At 34.8% G+C, this 18425-nt stretch overlaps 1 protein-coding gene across 4 annotated transcripts in view; it reads right to left on the reverse strand.

Annotated features, from left to right (window-relative positions):
- The window catches only part of PHTF2 (putative homeodomain transcription factor 2), a 125172-nt gene that overhangs the window by 72928 nt on the left and 33819 nt on the right, over positions 1-18425 (reverse strand). For all 4 annotated transcript variants that reach the window (XM_043871637.1, XM_043871636.1, XM_043871635.1 and 1 more), the window contains exon 2: positions 13904-13983. In XM_043871637.1, the coding sequence (XP_043727572.1) occupies positions 13904-13948 (45 nt within the window). In that variant the 5' untranslated portion in view covers positions 13949-13983. The remainder of the gene's footprint in view (positions 1-13903; positions 13984-18425) is intronic.

Consider the following 18425-nt stretch of genomic DNA (forward strand, 5'->3'; position numbering starts at 1 on the left):
TTTTGATAAATTACCTAATGCTTCCCTTTCCTTAGTAACACAGCATGAGACAAGGAAGGAAGGTATATATGCCTTTTTTGCATTCTTTTAATGTTTATCACAGGATATACTCTGGTTTATTACTCGAAAACATAGCCCTGACTAAATGATGCATACATATTATGAATCAAGACTACAGCACCTTCCTTGTTTACATATTTCTAACAGTTAACTATAAATAGCATGAAAAGCTGTATCATATTTATAAAGCAATTAAAATGCCAAGAGTATTAAAATATCTTGGTTATTTAAGTACCGTTGTATTTCAGAAAATACCTAACATATTACTGTCACTAATTCAATCATGTGAAATTAAAAATGAGATGATGAAACAGATCTAAGTTATTCAAAATCAAACACATTAAAGTGTTTAGCTTCCTTCCACTTACCTATATAAGATACAATTAATATGGAGGAAAAGTTAAGATAAATTGCTCCTGGGTGCTTAGTCCAGATTCCTCAGAATTAGAATCTAAGGGACCTGGACCACTATTATCATTGGTTAAGAAAAGGTCTGCTTTAATTCAAGAATCCAGGTGGCTATAAAATTGCTACTAAGAGTGACTACAGGAATACCTTTAGAAAACAGACTGTTGTATCTTCCCTATGTAGAATTAGGAAAAACTTGGCAGAGGAAGAAATGAACTGTTTATCTAGATAGTAAGACTATGCTAAATTACTAATCTTTGTCAAGTGCTTTGTAAAGAATTTGTAATCTTAGGCTGTACATGGGCTTCCCTGACAGCTCAGTAGGTAAACAATCGTTCGGTTCCTGGGTTGGGAAGATCCGCTGGAGAAGGGACAGGCTACCCACTCCAGTATTCTTGGGCTTCCCTTCTGGCTCAGCTGGTAAAGAATCGGCCTGCAATGCAGGAGACCTGGGTTCAATCTCTAGATTGGGAAGATCCGCTGGAGAAGGGACAGGCTATACCCACTCCAGTATACCAGGCTGTACATACTGGTGCTATATATATTCTTACACTGATGAGACAACTGAGGCTGTCAGAAAGTTCTGCATCTAGTGTTTCAGGGAAGAAATTCAAGTCCTGACTTACAACAACATGCCTTTTCCACTGCACTGCACTCTTTTATATAACTTGGCCAGCATATTCCTCAGTATGTTCCACAGATACTCGTGGCGGGGGGCTGTGCGGGAAGGAATTAAACAAACTGAAAAATTAAACATGTTTCTTCTATTTGTCTTATAGGCAGTAACACTACACATAAACTATGAAATCCTATAATAAAGTTGTTAACCTCTATTTAACTCAATATTTCTCAAACTTATTTGACCATAAAAATACCTCTATTCTAATAACACCTATTAACATCATACAGAAAATACTTGGGGAATGTTACTATAAGCTAAAGTATTTAATACTTAATATAACAGATATTCAGCATACAGAGACTATTTCATTTTACTACTAAATAAATTAAATCAAATTACTCAAAATAAGTGTCTGCCTTGGTATATGGCACATCATTGGCAATCAATATAATAGAGAACTACATAAACCAAAAGTTTAATGTAAGTACTGTCTGCTGAAAGCATTGTTATCAAAGCAGAAAAATTTACCAAGCACTAAACAAAAAGTAAAGCACTGAAATAAATAATACAAAGATACAAAGATGATTCCTTTCTTTATGGATTATCAGGGGGAATTAATTATACTGCAAGTCAATCTGTGGTAAGTGCTAGAATAACAAATACCACTGTAACACAGAGGTAGAAAAATAACTGAATTTATACAAATACTACTAGTCATGCAGGCAGGAGGAGAAGAGAACAAGAGAGGATGAGATGGTTGGATGGCATCACTGACTCAATGGACATGAGTTTGAGTAAGCTCCAGTAGCTGGTGATGGACTGGGAAGCCTGGCATGCAACAGTCCATGGGGTCACAAAGAGTCAGACACGACTGAGCCATTGAACTGACTGACTGACTAGTCATGCCCAAGAGACTCAAAAGCCAACCTGAATAATCTCCTATTGGCAACACAACAATCTGAGCATCAGTAACTGCAACAGGATGAAACATTATCAAGTATCTTTAAAGCCAAGATAAAAACAAAGAATGGTGTTGAATTCTGGAACGTAGTAGGTAACTATCACATTAGTTTGTAAAATTGTAAAAAAAAAAAAAAAAGAACAAGAAAATAAAAATCGCCATATTCTTGCCTTACAGATAGCATGCATAAATTTCCTTTATGAGCATTGGCAGGGAACACATAATCCAGTCTCCATGGATTATGAAAGATGTCCTTCAGGGGAAGATACTAGTTTTACCTATTAAGTAAGGATCAACTGAGTTAGTATACAAGGGGCGGGGTGGGGACAACCAAGTGGGCAACTCAAGCAGTAAGGTGAAAAACAGTATGGGGAGATATCAAAGTTTTATTTGTTGGAAAGGTGGAATTAATTCAGTGAGAGCTGAAGGCTGGAAGAGGTTAGAAAGGTAACTGAAATTAATTTTTTTTTTAAATCCTTATGGTTTGTGAAGAAATGTGAGTTTATATCATATGTGAGAAGTCTTTGAAGAGTGTTATTAAATATGTAAGTCCAAATTTTCATTTAAGATAAATCACTCTGGTGACTGTAAGGAAGAAATATTTAAGTGGAACAAGAATTAAGAAACAATGAAGGCAGGAAGATTACAGCAAATCTGAGAAATATTTGGGAAATGCAAGTAGTAACAGAATGGTGACTGAAAGAACAAATTTACTTGAGTTCCCATAGTGCTTCTAGGGTAATTTTCTTATGGCACTTATATAATCGTTTTTTGTTTGGATTTTGGTTCTCTCATGATGCAGAGTTGTTGTAAGGTAATCCTCAGTGCCTAATACATAATAGGTCCATCATAAATGCTATTTAAATGTAACTGGGTGCAAATTCTAACAGGACAATATTTTTGGGGAGAGAGGGGGAAGTCTTGATTTTTTTTTTAAGGCTTTAATTCTGAAAGTCAAACTGTACTGATAGAACTTAAATGTATTGAGTTTTCCCTGTATGAAGTCAATGTAATGAGGCTTCACTAACAATTTTTCCTAGTTTTCTATCAGTAAATAAAAACGAACCACGTAAAGTGTTGTGGCCACAAACCAGTAATTAAAAATTACTTTTTAATTAAAAAATCTTCCTGTCTACCATTTTGATGTTGGAAAAATAATACCTCATTCTCTGACCCCCCAAAACTCTATTAAAAAGAATTAAATTTTAATAAGGCTTTCCAGGTGGTGCTAGTGGTAAAGAACCTGCTTGCCAGTGCAGGAGATGTAAGAGACGTAAGTTCAATCCCTAGGCTGGGAAGATCCCCTGAAGCAGGAAAAGGCAACCCACTCCAGTATTCTTGCCTGGAGAATTCCATGGATAGAGGAGCCTGGCAAGATACAGTCCACGGGGTCACACAGAATCGGACACTGAGGGCTACCTTACTTTCTTTTATATACTGTCTTTTACCTGTTTACAGTTATGCACCAACCCACTTCTTCACTAGATAAACCAGATAAACAAACTAGATAAACTAGATAAATCAGAACTCTCTATCTGTAATTCTAATCCGATCATAGGGGGAGAAGGGAAGACACCAAACGCAAAAAGCAAACTAAAGCAACATTTCATTTTAAGTGACCAAGTATCTTAAGGATGTTAATTTGGGGTAAAAATTCAAATAGGAAATTTTTAGGCAATATGCCCTCTCCAGCTTTTTATTCTTGTGAATCAATCCTTGATATTGAATTAACAGCCTTCTTTTGAATAAACTCCATGTGCCATTTGGCAAATGGCAATTTAGTTTGTAAGTTACCCTTCTAAATAGCATTTATAAATGTCATTCTTTGTGAACTATAAACACAGCAGGTTAACACCAGTGTTTTAGATACTTCAGGCCTTGTAAAAGCTGGTACATTTGCCTAATTTTAGGCTGTCAATGGCAACCTACCAACTTATTTCACCACTTTGTCTGTTACCATGGTTAAAGATAAACTGACTGCAAGATATTTGGAATATAACTGGCAAACTTACATCCCTGACTAACATTTCTATTTTAAATCTATTCATCAGAAAATGAAAAAGATTAGAGACTAGTATTCCAGTATGTCATAAAATATTAATATTTTTCTTCCCAACTCCCTACAGGTATAAGCTTTAATCACTGAAAAACTTCAACTCTTCAAATAACATTGTTTCCTAGATCTCCTCATAATCTGTGTAAACAACTACTTTAATTTTTAGGCACTCTATCTCCAGCAACTGCTGTAGGCAGATGAGTATTTCCTTTTAAAGGAATAAATATTTCACCTACCCCCCCCAAAAAAAAGTCATAAGCAAATAAGAGAACTGCAGTATTTCAAAGAAGTTATGTATTTTGTAGATATTCCTAGTTCTGGCATACCAGAATATTTGCAAAACAAAACCAAAAACCTTCTATCGCCAAATACTCAACTTCTAAAGAGGACAAACATAAAATATTAAGCAAATGCGTGTTTATGTATTCATAATATCTGAACACAGGGAAAGATACTTCAAAAACTTTAATAATAATAATCTTCTATTAATAGTGTTTTTGTGAACTTAGTACTTTAATACTAAGGAGGACTGAATATGGATCCCCTTGGAGTGTGTAAACATCACCATGCAGCAGCCCAGAAGGACTTTGCTAAGAAACAGTGCAAGGTGTTTTGTTTTTTTTCTTTTTTTTTCCATTTGCTTCATCCATGGGAGCTGACTCTACTATTTCAATTAAGTACAGGTAAAGCTTGCTCAAAAAGTGAAATTCAATAATTCATAGTATGGTTGACAGCTATCTAGACTAGGTAAAGACAAACACATAAATAAAAGCAAGACCTTGCTGAGTTCTCTTATCTCTCAGTGTCTCAGTTTCCTCATCAGTGAAATACAGATACTAAAAAGGTTAATTTCTAAGGTACCTTTTTCCCTCTCTACATTTCTGATTCCTTTGAAACAAGGTTCTAACACAAGGCAACCTCAAAGAGTGACAGCCTCAGGCAAAAAAAAAAAAAAAACAGAAAGAAGAGTTTCTGAGTCACTGAAAAAGCTGTTGGCAAAATCAGCTCACTGGAGTACTTGAATTTCTACCCAAGGAGAAACTTCCTTGAACCTTCCCTCATGTTTTGCTTCTAAGACGTCCTCCTTCAGTATCCACAGGGGATTGGTTCCAGTTCCTTACAAAAAGAGCAAAATATTTGCATTTAACTATGTACATCCTCTCATTTACTTTAAATCATCTCTAGATTACTTACAATAACTAATACAATGTAAAGTGCTATGTAAGTAGTTGCTAGTGTTTGGTAAAATCATATTTTGCTTTTTGGAACTTTCTGAATTTTTTTTCTTCCTGAACATCTTTAACCTGAGTTTGGCTGAACTTGTGGATGCACAACCTGGGGATATGGAGAGCCCTGTGCAATGAATTTACCTACAATTTTACTAACTGATTAAACAAATGAGGATAAGGCCAAAGAAGTGAAAATTCATGAGAAAAGAGCACAGGTAAACTACAATGTATTATAGACCAAATCACAATGAACACAATTAAACCACAACTAACAACAACCACAATTCAGGAAAATATTAGAAAGTGATCATGTCTATACTATTTGCAGTAAAAGAATTTTTGGAAAAAGTCAATTTTTTAAAAACAAGTTTGGCTACTTGAAGAAATGTACAGACAATGTATCAAATAGTATGGTTCATTCTTCACAGTTACTATGTAAAATTAGGCTGTATTAAACTTAAGAAATTATCCTACTCCATCCACTTTTTAAACATCATTTGTTTTGTTCCTTCCTAAAATACCTCTCCTTAATCATGAAAAAGGAATTTCAAATTATCTCAGATAAAGAATGACATTTTATGAGAAAAAGAAAAAAAGAAACTATTTGTTCTAGAAATTAAAGCAAAGAGCAAAGGAGAGAGCAACTAAATGCAAATACAGAGCTATCAGAAATACAAAAGAAAATTGCCCCCTTCCTCTGATGATGTCTTTCTAACAGACATAGAAATGTCCAATTTAAAACTATTAACCAAAACCTTTAAGTATCCAAATTTTTATTAATAACAACATTCCATTATTCTCAAGAGGGAACAGAAGAGAAAGTACAGAAAGAGTGAAGAAGCCAAGGTGAAGTTGAAGGCATGGACTGGAACGACACATCCACAAGCCAAAGAACATCAAGGACTGTGTTTGCACAAAAGCTACACGAGAGGCAGGGGCAGTTTCTCCCCGAGAGCCTCCCAACAGAAGGGACCGACCATACTGATGCTGATTCTGAAATGCTGGCCACCTCAACCATGGGAAAAATACAACTCTGTGGATTTAAGCCATCCAGTTTGTGGCCAATCATGAAAGTCCTAGAAATCTTATACAACTTCTTATAGTATCTTGATATAGCCACCAAGTTAATCCATTTCATTATTACAGTAAATCAAACCATGAAAATATATAATATGGAAGCACTCTGAAAAACAGATGCTACTTAAATATGTGGCAGTGCTAAGCACCTTCATTATCAACATCATTCAATCATTAGTGTTAAATCAATATCTATGTTTATTAATTTTTATATTTTTAAAAAAGGTGACACCCTTTCAAACACTCTCACAAAAGAAATTACCTTAAAAAAGCCCTGAATATCCATGTAAAGTGCAGACAGTAAACTATGTTCCTATAGGGGTCAGACAGGTGATATAAATGAGAGGTGAGGTAGGTCCAAGTGCACATATATTCACCATGAGGACTGTAGCAAACTGAACAGCATATTCCCTAAGTTCAGATTTTTATCTGAAATACTCTGCTCTTTCAATGTTGACTTGATTTTTAAAAATTTATCCAACTAAGCTAAAAACATCTGCAAGTCTGCATGGCCTTATGATTCTCCAGGTTTCTTCCTTCAATGTGAACAAAGCACCAAGCCCAGTGTTTGACACCCAGTAAATCCACAAGAAGCACTAGGTGTTGTTATAATAATGGTTTATTATCACTACTGACCTTTGAGTACTTCCAGTAGAAGGGCAGAGGCAGGAGCCAGACTGCAGCAACTCGAGGACCAATGGCTAAGGAGGCAATAAAGACAATGTACTGCAAGGAGATCAAACCAGAAAACCCTAAAGGAAAGCAGTCCTGAATATTCACTGGAAGGACTGACGCTGAAGCTGAAACCCCAATACTTTGGCCACCTGATGCGAAGAACTGACTCACTGGAAAAGACCCTGATACTAGGAAAGACTGAAGGCGGAAGGAGAAGGGGCAAGGGAGGATGAGATGGTTGGATGGCATCACCGACGATGGACATGAGTTTGAGCAAGCTCTGGGAGTTGGTGATGGACAGGGAAGCCTGGCGTGCTGCAGTCCATGGGGTCGCAAAGAGTCGGACAAGACTGAGCAACTGAAATGAACTGAAAGACAATGGCAACTGGAAGCCAAGGAACAGTAAGAGGGATGAGCAAGGACAAAAGCTGGAAGGGGAGTCGGGGAACATAAAACATTCTTTATTAAGGTTTATCTACAGATTAAATGAAGCTTTTTTTTAAAGTTTTTTTTAAAAAAGTTCACATTCAACAGATGAGTTTTATAAAAGTTTCTTCAGTGTGTTTTTCAAAGCAGCCTTAGTACAGGAGAAAAGAGTGGGCTGAAAGTCAGCAGACTGGAGTTTTGGTTTTATCATTAATTCATGACTATGATCAAGTTATTAGATCTACAGGCATCAGGTTCCCTATCGGTAAAGCAAAAAGTTTAACAGGAACTAGATGATCTCTAAAGTCAAACTATTTTGACTACTGCATAGTTTCCTTCTTCCTTGTAAATAGAATTCAAACTCAAATTATTTACCTTAGAAGCACCCAAACTGGAGAGACTATGAGAGTGGAAAATTTCAAGAACTTCATGACCAAAATAGGGGAGAAAAGTCCTAAGTGAAAAGGTAAATATTTCAGTAACTAAACTAACCAATCTATTTCTGCTAGGAAAAATCTTTGTTTTTGGCAAGAAAGTGACTTTGAAAAGGAAACGGTGGAAAAAATGAGCTGTGACTGAAGCAAAGAAAGTTGAGATTTATAAATTACACTTAATCATGTCTCTGTTATATGAGTGTTAAATATCAACTAAATACCCACTGTTCTAACACTGGGTATCAGAAGACTGACATTTCAGGTTTCTTATTTACAAATAAGAATCTTTTTAGCCTCATGAGAAATTCTAGACTCCATGAAATAAAGCACTCTGAAATAAGTTAGGGGAACTTCCTCTGATCAGTGCATAAATATGAAGTAATAATAACAAAAATAACTCTCATTCATTGAAGGTTTACCTGTGAAGAGCACTTTGCTAACACTTCACATATGACATCAATTAATCCTCAAGTAAATATAAAGGACACGACTGAAGCAATTTAGCATGCAAGCATGCAAATATAAAGGACAATGTTTATATATATATATCATGAAAGTGAAATTCAGAGACGAAACTTATCGAGAATCATACATGCTTTCAAGAACAAGGATTCAAAATCTTTTGCCAACCCCAAAACCTGTGTTCTGGTTACCATGAAGACATATTGCCTCATACACTGGTCAAAAAGGTCAGGCTGTGACTAAAAGGGAGCCTGAAGGTTTTGGAAAGCTAGTAACATTCTCTTTCTTGATCTGAGTCCTATTTTGTAAACAGCATACAAACAGTCCTGAACACAAGCAGTTGCTCAGTTTGTAAACATCTATATAAATATATAATATATATAATCAATTATAATCTGTGTGGTTCTGAGTATGTATCATACCTCAATAAAATTTATATATTCTCTATACATTAGTTGGGACTCTTTCACAAGTAACAGTCCAATTTGAACTAGCTTCAACAAAAAGGGGAAACATCAGCTAAACAATTCAAGGGTCAGGGCTGAAGATAACCTCAGGGTGGAGTGAACTGACCACTGCATAGCATAGTTTCTTTCTTCTTTGTAAATAAAATTCAAACTCAAACCATTTTTAAGATACTACATATTTACTGAACAATTCATAAACCAGTAATAAAAAGCTTTTTAAAAACTGTATTTAAAGTTGATTTACTGCTTCACAACCCTTTCAGGCACATAGAGGAAGCATAATCTCCTCAGATTAAAAGAAATTTAGGCTCACACAGATTAGGTAACACCCTCAATATTACAAGCTAACCAATGTCACAAAATCAAATACAAATGCTCTTTTAACCACATCATACTATGAGGCACAGTAGTTTAAAAATTACATTAAAGATTTAATGATTTCTGTAAGAATATGGTTCAAGGAAAAAAAATAACTTCAAAGAGAAAATATGATAAATCCATTGGTCTGAGGCTCAGGACTTCTATTTTGGTAGATGTTAATCTTGTATCTACTGCTATAACCATTCAAAGGGAAAAAAAAAGGGACTATACAGGAAACCACATACCATCAGAAAGCATTTCTTGGTAATTATTTAGCATGCCTTCAGCTGCAAGGAAATTAAACTTCAAGTAGCTGAAAAAAATGAGGGGATATTATCTCATACAATAAGAAGTTTCAAAGTAAGATATTTCCAGAGTTAGTTAATTCCATGGCTCAAAAAATCCTGAAAAATTCAGGTTCTTTCCATCTTTCAACTCTGCCTGTTGTCAAGCTCCCCTCTGGGGAGCAAGTTTGCTACAACAGCTTCAGGCAGCAGAGCTTCACCCAAAGCATCCAGAGATAGGAAGCAGACCCTCTATCTCATTTCATTCATTTATGTTAAATTATATATATATATATATCACCTAGAAAATGCCTGGTACATAATAAATGTTATATAGCTTTTGCTATTATTATTGTTGGGTCTCTTTTTAAGAGATGGAAGATTTTCCCCAGAAGTTTTCATATCTCATCAGCCAGAATATGTGCCTCTTTCTAAGCCAATCACTGGCAAGGGAAATAGACTTCCATGACTGGCTTAGACTGATCAGGATTCATGCCCTGTGAGACTAGATACATGCTCCCAGGCCACAATGCTCTGTAATGAATTCCCTAACAAAGTAGAGGTTCTTCCAACAGGGAAAAAGGTTGGGAATAGTTCTGGTAGGAAACCCACTGTATTCCAGTCCTCCACACATCCTCCTCAAGGAGTTAAAGGGAGTGTGGAGGTACCTCTGGGCATATTTCTACAGGAAGAAAAATTTTTTGCATGTACGTGGCAGGATGAAACAAGTCAGCTCAAGGAAAGCAGATAAGACACCTCTGATGAAGCTCTGGTCTTAGAATTCAGTCAACCCTGAGATGCATTTCACCACTTTTCATAGTTTAGCTTGAAAGACAAAAAATGTCCCTTGTTTTGCTAGATAGGCTGAGTTTTATTTAAACTACTAAATAAATTCCACTGTTGGCTCATATTTAAAAGCTATTAAACATAATTCATTCAAATTTTCTTGCTGGCTACTGATTCCATAAAAGCAGTAACCAAGATGTATATAGTTCTTCCTCAGTTCTATAAAGTAAGTTCACTATTTTACTATTTCTATACAGTGTCACTAGTGCCTCCTTAAAATTTGGAGTTTTATCTGGGCCACTCTGCTCTTACATATTCATTTCCTGAAAACATAACCTCATTCTCTCATAATATGATCTACACATTTACAATAGAACTCTACAGGTCATATTTTTTTAAGAGAAATACTTAGTGTGTCAATTATCTTTGAACTCCTATAACTTAAGCCCCTATTTAGGATGCCTTCTGAAAGATAAAATAATCCCATCTACTCAGGAACAAGAAAGGAGATATGTGAAAGAAAAGTACTGTATTATTAAAAAAAAAAAAAAGTTCAAAAGCCCAATATTAATCAAAACCTATTCTGGTTTATTCCATTACCATTCTTGAGGGTTAAATTAGTCTTCCAAATTAAGATTGAAAATCACTTTGCTTCAACAGGAACTTTCAAATTCATGACTATAGATGGCTATGACAGTACAAAATGAAGTTTAGAATTAGATACTAGTGAACTTTTAAAATCTCAAAATAAACCATGCAATTTATTAAAAGTTTTTTTAACAAGATATTTACCTAGATCGTCAACACACATTTTAATACTTAAAACCAATTTATTTGTACTTATTTTTCTTCTGGAAATTTCCCATCTGATATTAGAATTCATGTTCACAGCAGTCAATAAATCAAGTATTGGTCTTTGGGGGTAGTTTGTTTGCATTACTCAAAACAAAATTATGAAAATGTCATCATTTTCCAGTAAAAAAGGTGACTCTAAAGTGAGTTGCAAGCAAAGAAATAGTCAAGAAAATGAAGTTGAAATTTCTTGGTTTTTATTTATAGTGATACCTCCCAGTATACAACATGGATAACTACTGAATGACAGACACAAAATCAAAGAATGCTAAAATATTAAAACATTTAAAATCACCTAACCCAGGACTTCTTCATTTGAGGCTTGAATCAGATGTAAAATTTTTTTTGTTCCTTACATACACTTTTCTGGAAATAAGAACCTGGAAACTGGAAATTTCATCACAATTTCAAAGGGATACATGACTGAAAAGAGGTTGTGAATTATTATCTAGTTAATTCAGAGAAATGAGATTAAAAAAATCAAATTATCTGCCCACTGTCAAATAATCAGGAATATCAAGCTTCAGTACTCAAGCCTTCTTTTTTCACTGAAACATGAACACCTCTGAAAGGACTTCTTTTTACTAGAGTATATTTAAGAGGAAAACAAATCTGTATGATCTAAAGAGCAGTGAAAGGAACTCTCAGGCTGATGATAAAAGAAAATACCAAGATGGCAGGTGACAGGCATGACTTGAGAACAATCCAGCGAAGAATGCAGCAGGTGGACAGAGGGTTCTAGGAAGGTCATTCCCAAGAAGGAAAAAAAGAAATTGGTAGAACACCTCAATGTGACTGACTATAACAAAAGTTTTTCAGTTCTGTCAGAGACTTTCAAGATCTAGAAAAACCAAGCAAAAAATATAAACTGTTGTGCTTGCTTCAGCAGCACATATACTAAAAAAAATATAAACTGTTGCACTGAAAGGAAATATTATCACACTATATTACATTGTAGATGATTTCTTATTGATTTTTGACTGTATAATTAGACTTTCATTTTTTTATGATTTCTCCCCACTAACCCACCTCCATCCTCCCAATGACTAAAAATTTTGGTTAAATAAGTATTCAGGGCATAGGAATTTAAAACAACTACCTCTGGGAACAGAACTCAGAGGTTGGATAAGGATGGGAAAGGGTACTTACAGGTACTTTCTTTTTTTTAAATAAGCCTTGAAAGACTAAGTGATGTTTCAAAGCATTCCTATGTATTCTTCAAGAAAATTAAATTTAAAAGCAAAATAAAACAATCAAGCAGATCAAATCTGGTTCATGGTTCTGGTGATTCTGATGTGATTACGTTTGCTAGATATAATTTGTTATCTGTTAGGGCTGCTCTGGAGAATTTTTTGGTTGCACATATCCAAAGCTTTTGGAGAAGGAAATGGCAACCCACTTTCCAGTGTTCTTGCCTGGAGAGTTCCATGAACAGGGGAGCCTAGTAGGCTGTGGTCCATGGGGTCGCAAGAGTCGGACACAACTGAGCGACTAACACACATCCAAAGCTGTTAGACCCTCAGATAAGAAGGGTGTTACTGTGCTTACTGAATGTGAATATAATATTTCAAACTCTCTGATCTTAAAAGAGGTCAGTTAAGCTAATACATTCTACAAATGATCTTTAGTGAAGTTTGAAATGTTTGCACATAAAAAGTCAGATAAAATTTTTGATAAGCATTTCTCTCATAAGTAGAAATTAACAGAAAAGCTTTCAAAGATCTATCTGCAAAAACAATTAGTTTTCTTTAATTCATCTTTAAGTTTATTGGAAATTTAAAAGTAACTTTAACACTAATATAGAAACATACAAGACTGAATAGTGTAATCAACACCAATACTTCCAACTCACTACTTCATGAGAAAAATGTGATACTGGATTATCTATGGTATGTTCTACCCAGAAAGAAATTAAATATTCAAAGACAGACTGTATTCTTAGGTTTGTTTAATCTTTAAAGTGTGCTAATTACCACTTATTTACTACTAAATTTTAAAATTGACTGATTTTCCCATACAAAGGGAAATACCTAATTATCCTTTGTTAATAGGGACCTAATGAATAAAGCATAAAAATGTTTCAAATGTGAAAACAAACATAATTCACTACATAAGTTAAAAGTCTAAGATACCACATATAACAACAATACATTTTAAAGAGTATAAACAACAGTCTTCAGGAGTAAACAGGAGTATCTTAAAAAAAAAAAAAGGCACTGGAACTTATACTTTATAAAGAAAACATTAAACTGGTAAGGCTTATTTTAAAACATATAGGATGACAGAGCTAGTTAAGTAGTTACAACAACTATTCCTAAAATGTCAAAATAAACATTTTAATATTTCAATCTGGAAAATACAGTCTCCAAAGGTTTATTTTACTGAAAAGATTCAGCTGTTGAATTGTAGCTTACAAGAAAGAGATTAAAACTATAGTTACCCTTGTAAAATAGTTATAAAATTGTAACAGCTCTGTCAACCTACCTCTTCTCAAAAGAAATTAATGCAAGAAAAAATGTAATGCTTTCATAAAATGTGAACTGTATTCATAATCCTGGAAACGTGGTTTATAACTGAAAATAATTTAGATACTCTGACAATGTGGAGTAAAAAGTAGAGAAAATTATTTTTAAGCATTACCTTTCTTATTTTAGGTAATATCTGACACAAATTCATCAAATTTTAAAACTATGCATTTTAAAATAAAAATATTTAAAAGGTAAAAGCTCTGATTGTCAACTTACCTTCTTTTGATACCACACAATAGCATCTGTGACTTTGGACGCCATTTATTCCACTGAAATCACACATTTGTCATGTTAGGCTGTGCAAGAGAGAGAAAAACAAAGGACTTCTTGACTTCCACCTTCTAAAAGGAGACTGAACAACACGCATACACAGCACCCTGGTTACCTGCAGAGCAAGGGGTGTATGACTGTACTTACATTACACCCTTCCTCATTACTATTTTAGCAACAGGTTCTCTTAGGTAAACAAAAAGTCAGTTGCCATAATAAAAGAAGGATCTTTCTACATGAATAGAACATTTAAAATTTCTTATAAAATAGTTGATTTTTTAAATATCATTTAAATAAATTTCAGAATTTTCCAGGTTATACAAGAAATTTTTCATTTATAAATTCACACACGATAGGAATCAATCCATTCACTCTGTAACAGATCAGTTGTGTTTTAGCTTCTATCTAGGAACTAGCATCAATTACTGCTGCTAATGGATAGCTTGACAGAGATGCCAAAATTTATAATCACATTTAATTTTCCCTGATATTTGGTTACAAAAAGTTGAAATGAAATCAAATAGCTGGAGAAACCTAATTAATGTATGTTAAATACTAAGCAAATATTAGAGTTAATTACACAGGAATAACTAATATTAAGGACTTTTCGGATATCAGTTTGCTAATATTTAAAAATTCATCACAGACAATTTTATAAGCATCTTCTGGATACTAAACTTAACAGTTCCTTACCCCTAGAGAAAATTAATTCCAGACTGATTCCAGTAACCTCTGAAATCGTTTTCCAGTTTTTAATACCACACTGGCACAGGAGGGTACCTCTGGCAGGTGTTAAGAATGAGCCTGCTGCTGCTGCTAAGTCACTTCAGTCATGTCCGACTCTGATGAGCCGAGACAGTTTCAAATGCAGATACTGGCCCCAGAATTCATTTTACAAATTGGGATCATCCAAGGCCAAACAGGATCTCAAGGAAATTCTGAGTCGAGAGCACCCTCCTCAGCCAATCCTGGCACATGCAGATCTGCAATGGCCAAAGTTCACCCAGAGGAAACAAAATACCAGAGGTTTTATACTCCATTTTTAGCAGCGTATAATGATTCAAATATAATGACAATAATTACCAACAAGTTCAAATAGTCAGATCAACTTCTAAAATTTAAGGCAGAATTTATTTACTGCCTGTAATTTTTTTTAACTTTTACTGAAATAGTTGATTTACGACGTTGTGACTGCCTATATTTCTGATACTGTTAGAAACCAGATTATTTATTACCTTTCCTAAGATACTGACTGTATCTTTAATTGATCAAATTCAAGTAAACCATGTTGTGAAAACCTCAAAAATTCCCACATATCATGAGAAGAGGAGCACAGAGTCAAAAGACAAGGATTCAAACGGCTCCACTAGCTAATACTTACTATTGAAGAGGTCATTCACCTCTATGACCTAGTTTCTTATATTTATAAAATAGGAACAACTATACCTATCTATCCTCTATAAGATTCTTGTGACTAATAAATAATACAATAACATAAAATGCTTTCTGATGTCTAATACATATAGATGCTCAATTATAATTATATTATTTTATATTCTAAAGTTCCCCAATTCAGTAACTAGGGAGTATTAATAGTTCATTTTTTTTTTAAACATGGCAATCAGTTTAAAGAAGGAAAACAAAGTTCAATCACTTTTTATTGACATTTAAAATAAAATTCTTGCCTGGGAAATCCCATGGACAAAGGAGCCTGGCAGGTTATAGTCCATGGGGTTCCAAAACAGTCAGACACAACTGAGCAACTAAACACCATCACCACCTAATTATCTTAAGAGTGCAATGTCAACTCTCAACTATATACACACCAACTATTGAGAGACTTCAAAGTTCACATCCTTTGTTCACAAAGTGAACTTCCTCAGTCAAATGTGACTACCTTCATTTCTCTTACCAAGGTTTTGGGAGGAAAATCTCCCCTTTGTTTTTTCCTGGAGGTCTCTGGGAATACTTCATTAATTGTAACCACATTTTGTCCTAGAGGTTTTCCCTTGATTCTGTCAGCAGACTATTCATTAAAATATATTACACAGTCACTGCAACTGTCTGTTAAGACTGCTACAAAAAGTATGACAATATCAATTTTTCACTTTACTGTCCTTTAATCTCAGCCAACCTTTACTGATGAAAATTCCACATTATCTACCAAAGTAAAAATCCTTTTTCCTAATGTCCCACAGGTATAAATAACATATATTTCATATACAAAATGTGAAAGAATTTTTTTATTCAATCTACTAAATATGAGATATTTAATACATTTGAAAAATATTTAAATTGTCACATATAAAATAGTTTTTTGTTTTTTTTTTTTAAGAAAAATGCTTCGATGCAAGTTAGGAAAACAGTACCTGGTTCAAATAAAATTATGTGAAAAGTATTTTTTAATATGCTTTGGTTTATACCACGCTATCCTTGGAAATAAATTTCAAAAATCAACTACAACATTACACTAGGTATATAAAATGTTCTAAATATTTTAATTAAATTCATATGAACCTACGGAAATAAAATTTCAATTTTGTTTAAAAAAAAAAAAAAATGAAACACAACCATTCTTCAAGTAAAGGTAAGTTTTGCTCCGCAAATTCATTTAACAGGTTTTCCACTGTGTCAACAACCTTTCAGTGACACTGAGTGGCTCATATCTATTTTTAAAACAGGTTTTACAGCATGCTAAGATGCATTCCTGAATCAGACATCTGACAAAGCATAAAGACACATGAGTATAAACAAGAAATAAGTCAACAAACAATTTCATTAATAATGAAGATTGTTTATAAAGCTTTTCCAACTACTTTGATTCTGACTGTCCAGGAAGAGATCTCTTTTACCATGATAGTTTGTGCTAAATAACTTTATATGCTAAATTATGACACTAAGTTTAATTTACAGAAAAAAGGAGAATATTATACTTATTGAGTACCTTAAACACAGGATTTTAAGAGGATTTTAATTTCTGAGCAAATGACCTGATAGAAAGATGGTATTAAGATATAAAAATAATCCAATTATGAAAACAGAGCTAAGCATAGGCATAACATTCACATATTGCCACAGGCAATTACCCTGAGTTAATTCTCTCCTTGAAGCTGCTTTAGTCACCATATCTTGTCATAGCATCTGAAATAACTCTTTACTGTGTCAAAGTTATGACCAACCTAGACAGCTTATTAAAAAGCAGAGACATTACTTTGTCAACAAAGGTCCATCTAGTCAAAGCTATGGTTTTTCCAGTAGTCATGTATGGATGTGAGAGTTGGACTATAAAGAAAGCTGAGCACCGAAGAATTGATGCTTTTGAACTGTGGTGTTGGAGAAGACTCTTGAGAATCCCTTGGACTGCAAGGAGGTCCACCCAGTCCATCCTAAAGGAGATCAGTCCTGGGTGTTCATTGGAAGGACTGATGTTGAAGCTGAAACTCCAATACTTGGGCCACCTGATGCAGGGAGCTGACTCATTTGAAAAGACCCTGATGTGGGAAAGATTAAGGGCAGGAGGAGAAGGGGACGACAGAGGACGAGATGGTTGGATGGTATCACCAACTCAATGGACATATGTTTGGGTGGACTCCAGGAGTTGGTGATGGACAGGGAGGCCTGGCGTGCTGCGGTTCATGGGGTCGCAAAGAGACAGAGGACGAGATGGTTGGATGGTATCACCAACTCAATGGACATATGTTTGGGTGGACTCCAGGAGTTGGTGATGGACAGGGAGGCCTGGCGTGCTGCGGTTCACGGGGTCGCAAAGAGTCAGACACGACTGACGGTGCGACTCAACTGAACTGATGTCAGAGTCTACAAAAATGCATTAATGATGTAACCCTTTACTAACACACCACAAAATATTAATACTATCTAAGTCAATGATACATATTTGGGACCTCATTGTTATGCTATTCAACAACCTACCGTCACTCCCCACTGCACTTAGAACTGTATTTAGACCCTCTAAAATCTCACACTACCCTACTTACCCAACATTATTGCTCACCATCTTCTCACACATCTGTTTCAATCATACCATACTTCCTCCACTTTTCTACCTCTCTGCCAAAATTAACACTTCTTCTCTTTCCAAACAACGAAGATTTCAAGAAGGTCTTCTAAATTCCTCTTTCTCTACAAGTTTCTCCCAAATTCCTCCATTTTAAATATTTCTCATCCTGTTCTGTATTCCTATCACACTTAATATGTTCTGTTTTGTATAGACTTTTGTATACTTGCCTACACATGCCCCTACCACTATCTGCAGTTTTTTTGTTTGTTTTAATATTTATTTATTAGTCTATGCCAGGTCTTAGCTGTGGCATGCAGGATCTTCAATAGTGTCATGTGGGATCTAGTTCCCTGACCAAGGATCAAACCCAGGCCCCTTGCTTTGGGAACATGGAGTCTTAGCCACTGGACCACCAGGGAAGTCCCTTGTAAGTTCTTTTAAAGCAAGTTT

Source organism: Cervus elaphus, chromosome 18, assembly GCF_910594005.1.
Source record: "Cervus elaphus chromosome 18, mCerEla1.1, whole genome shotgun sequence".
Taxonomy (NCBI): Eukaryota; Metazoa; Chordata; class Mammalia; order Artiodactyla; family Cervidae; genus Cervus; species Cervus elaphus.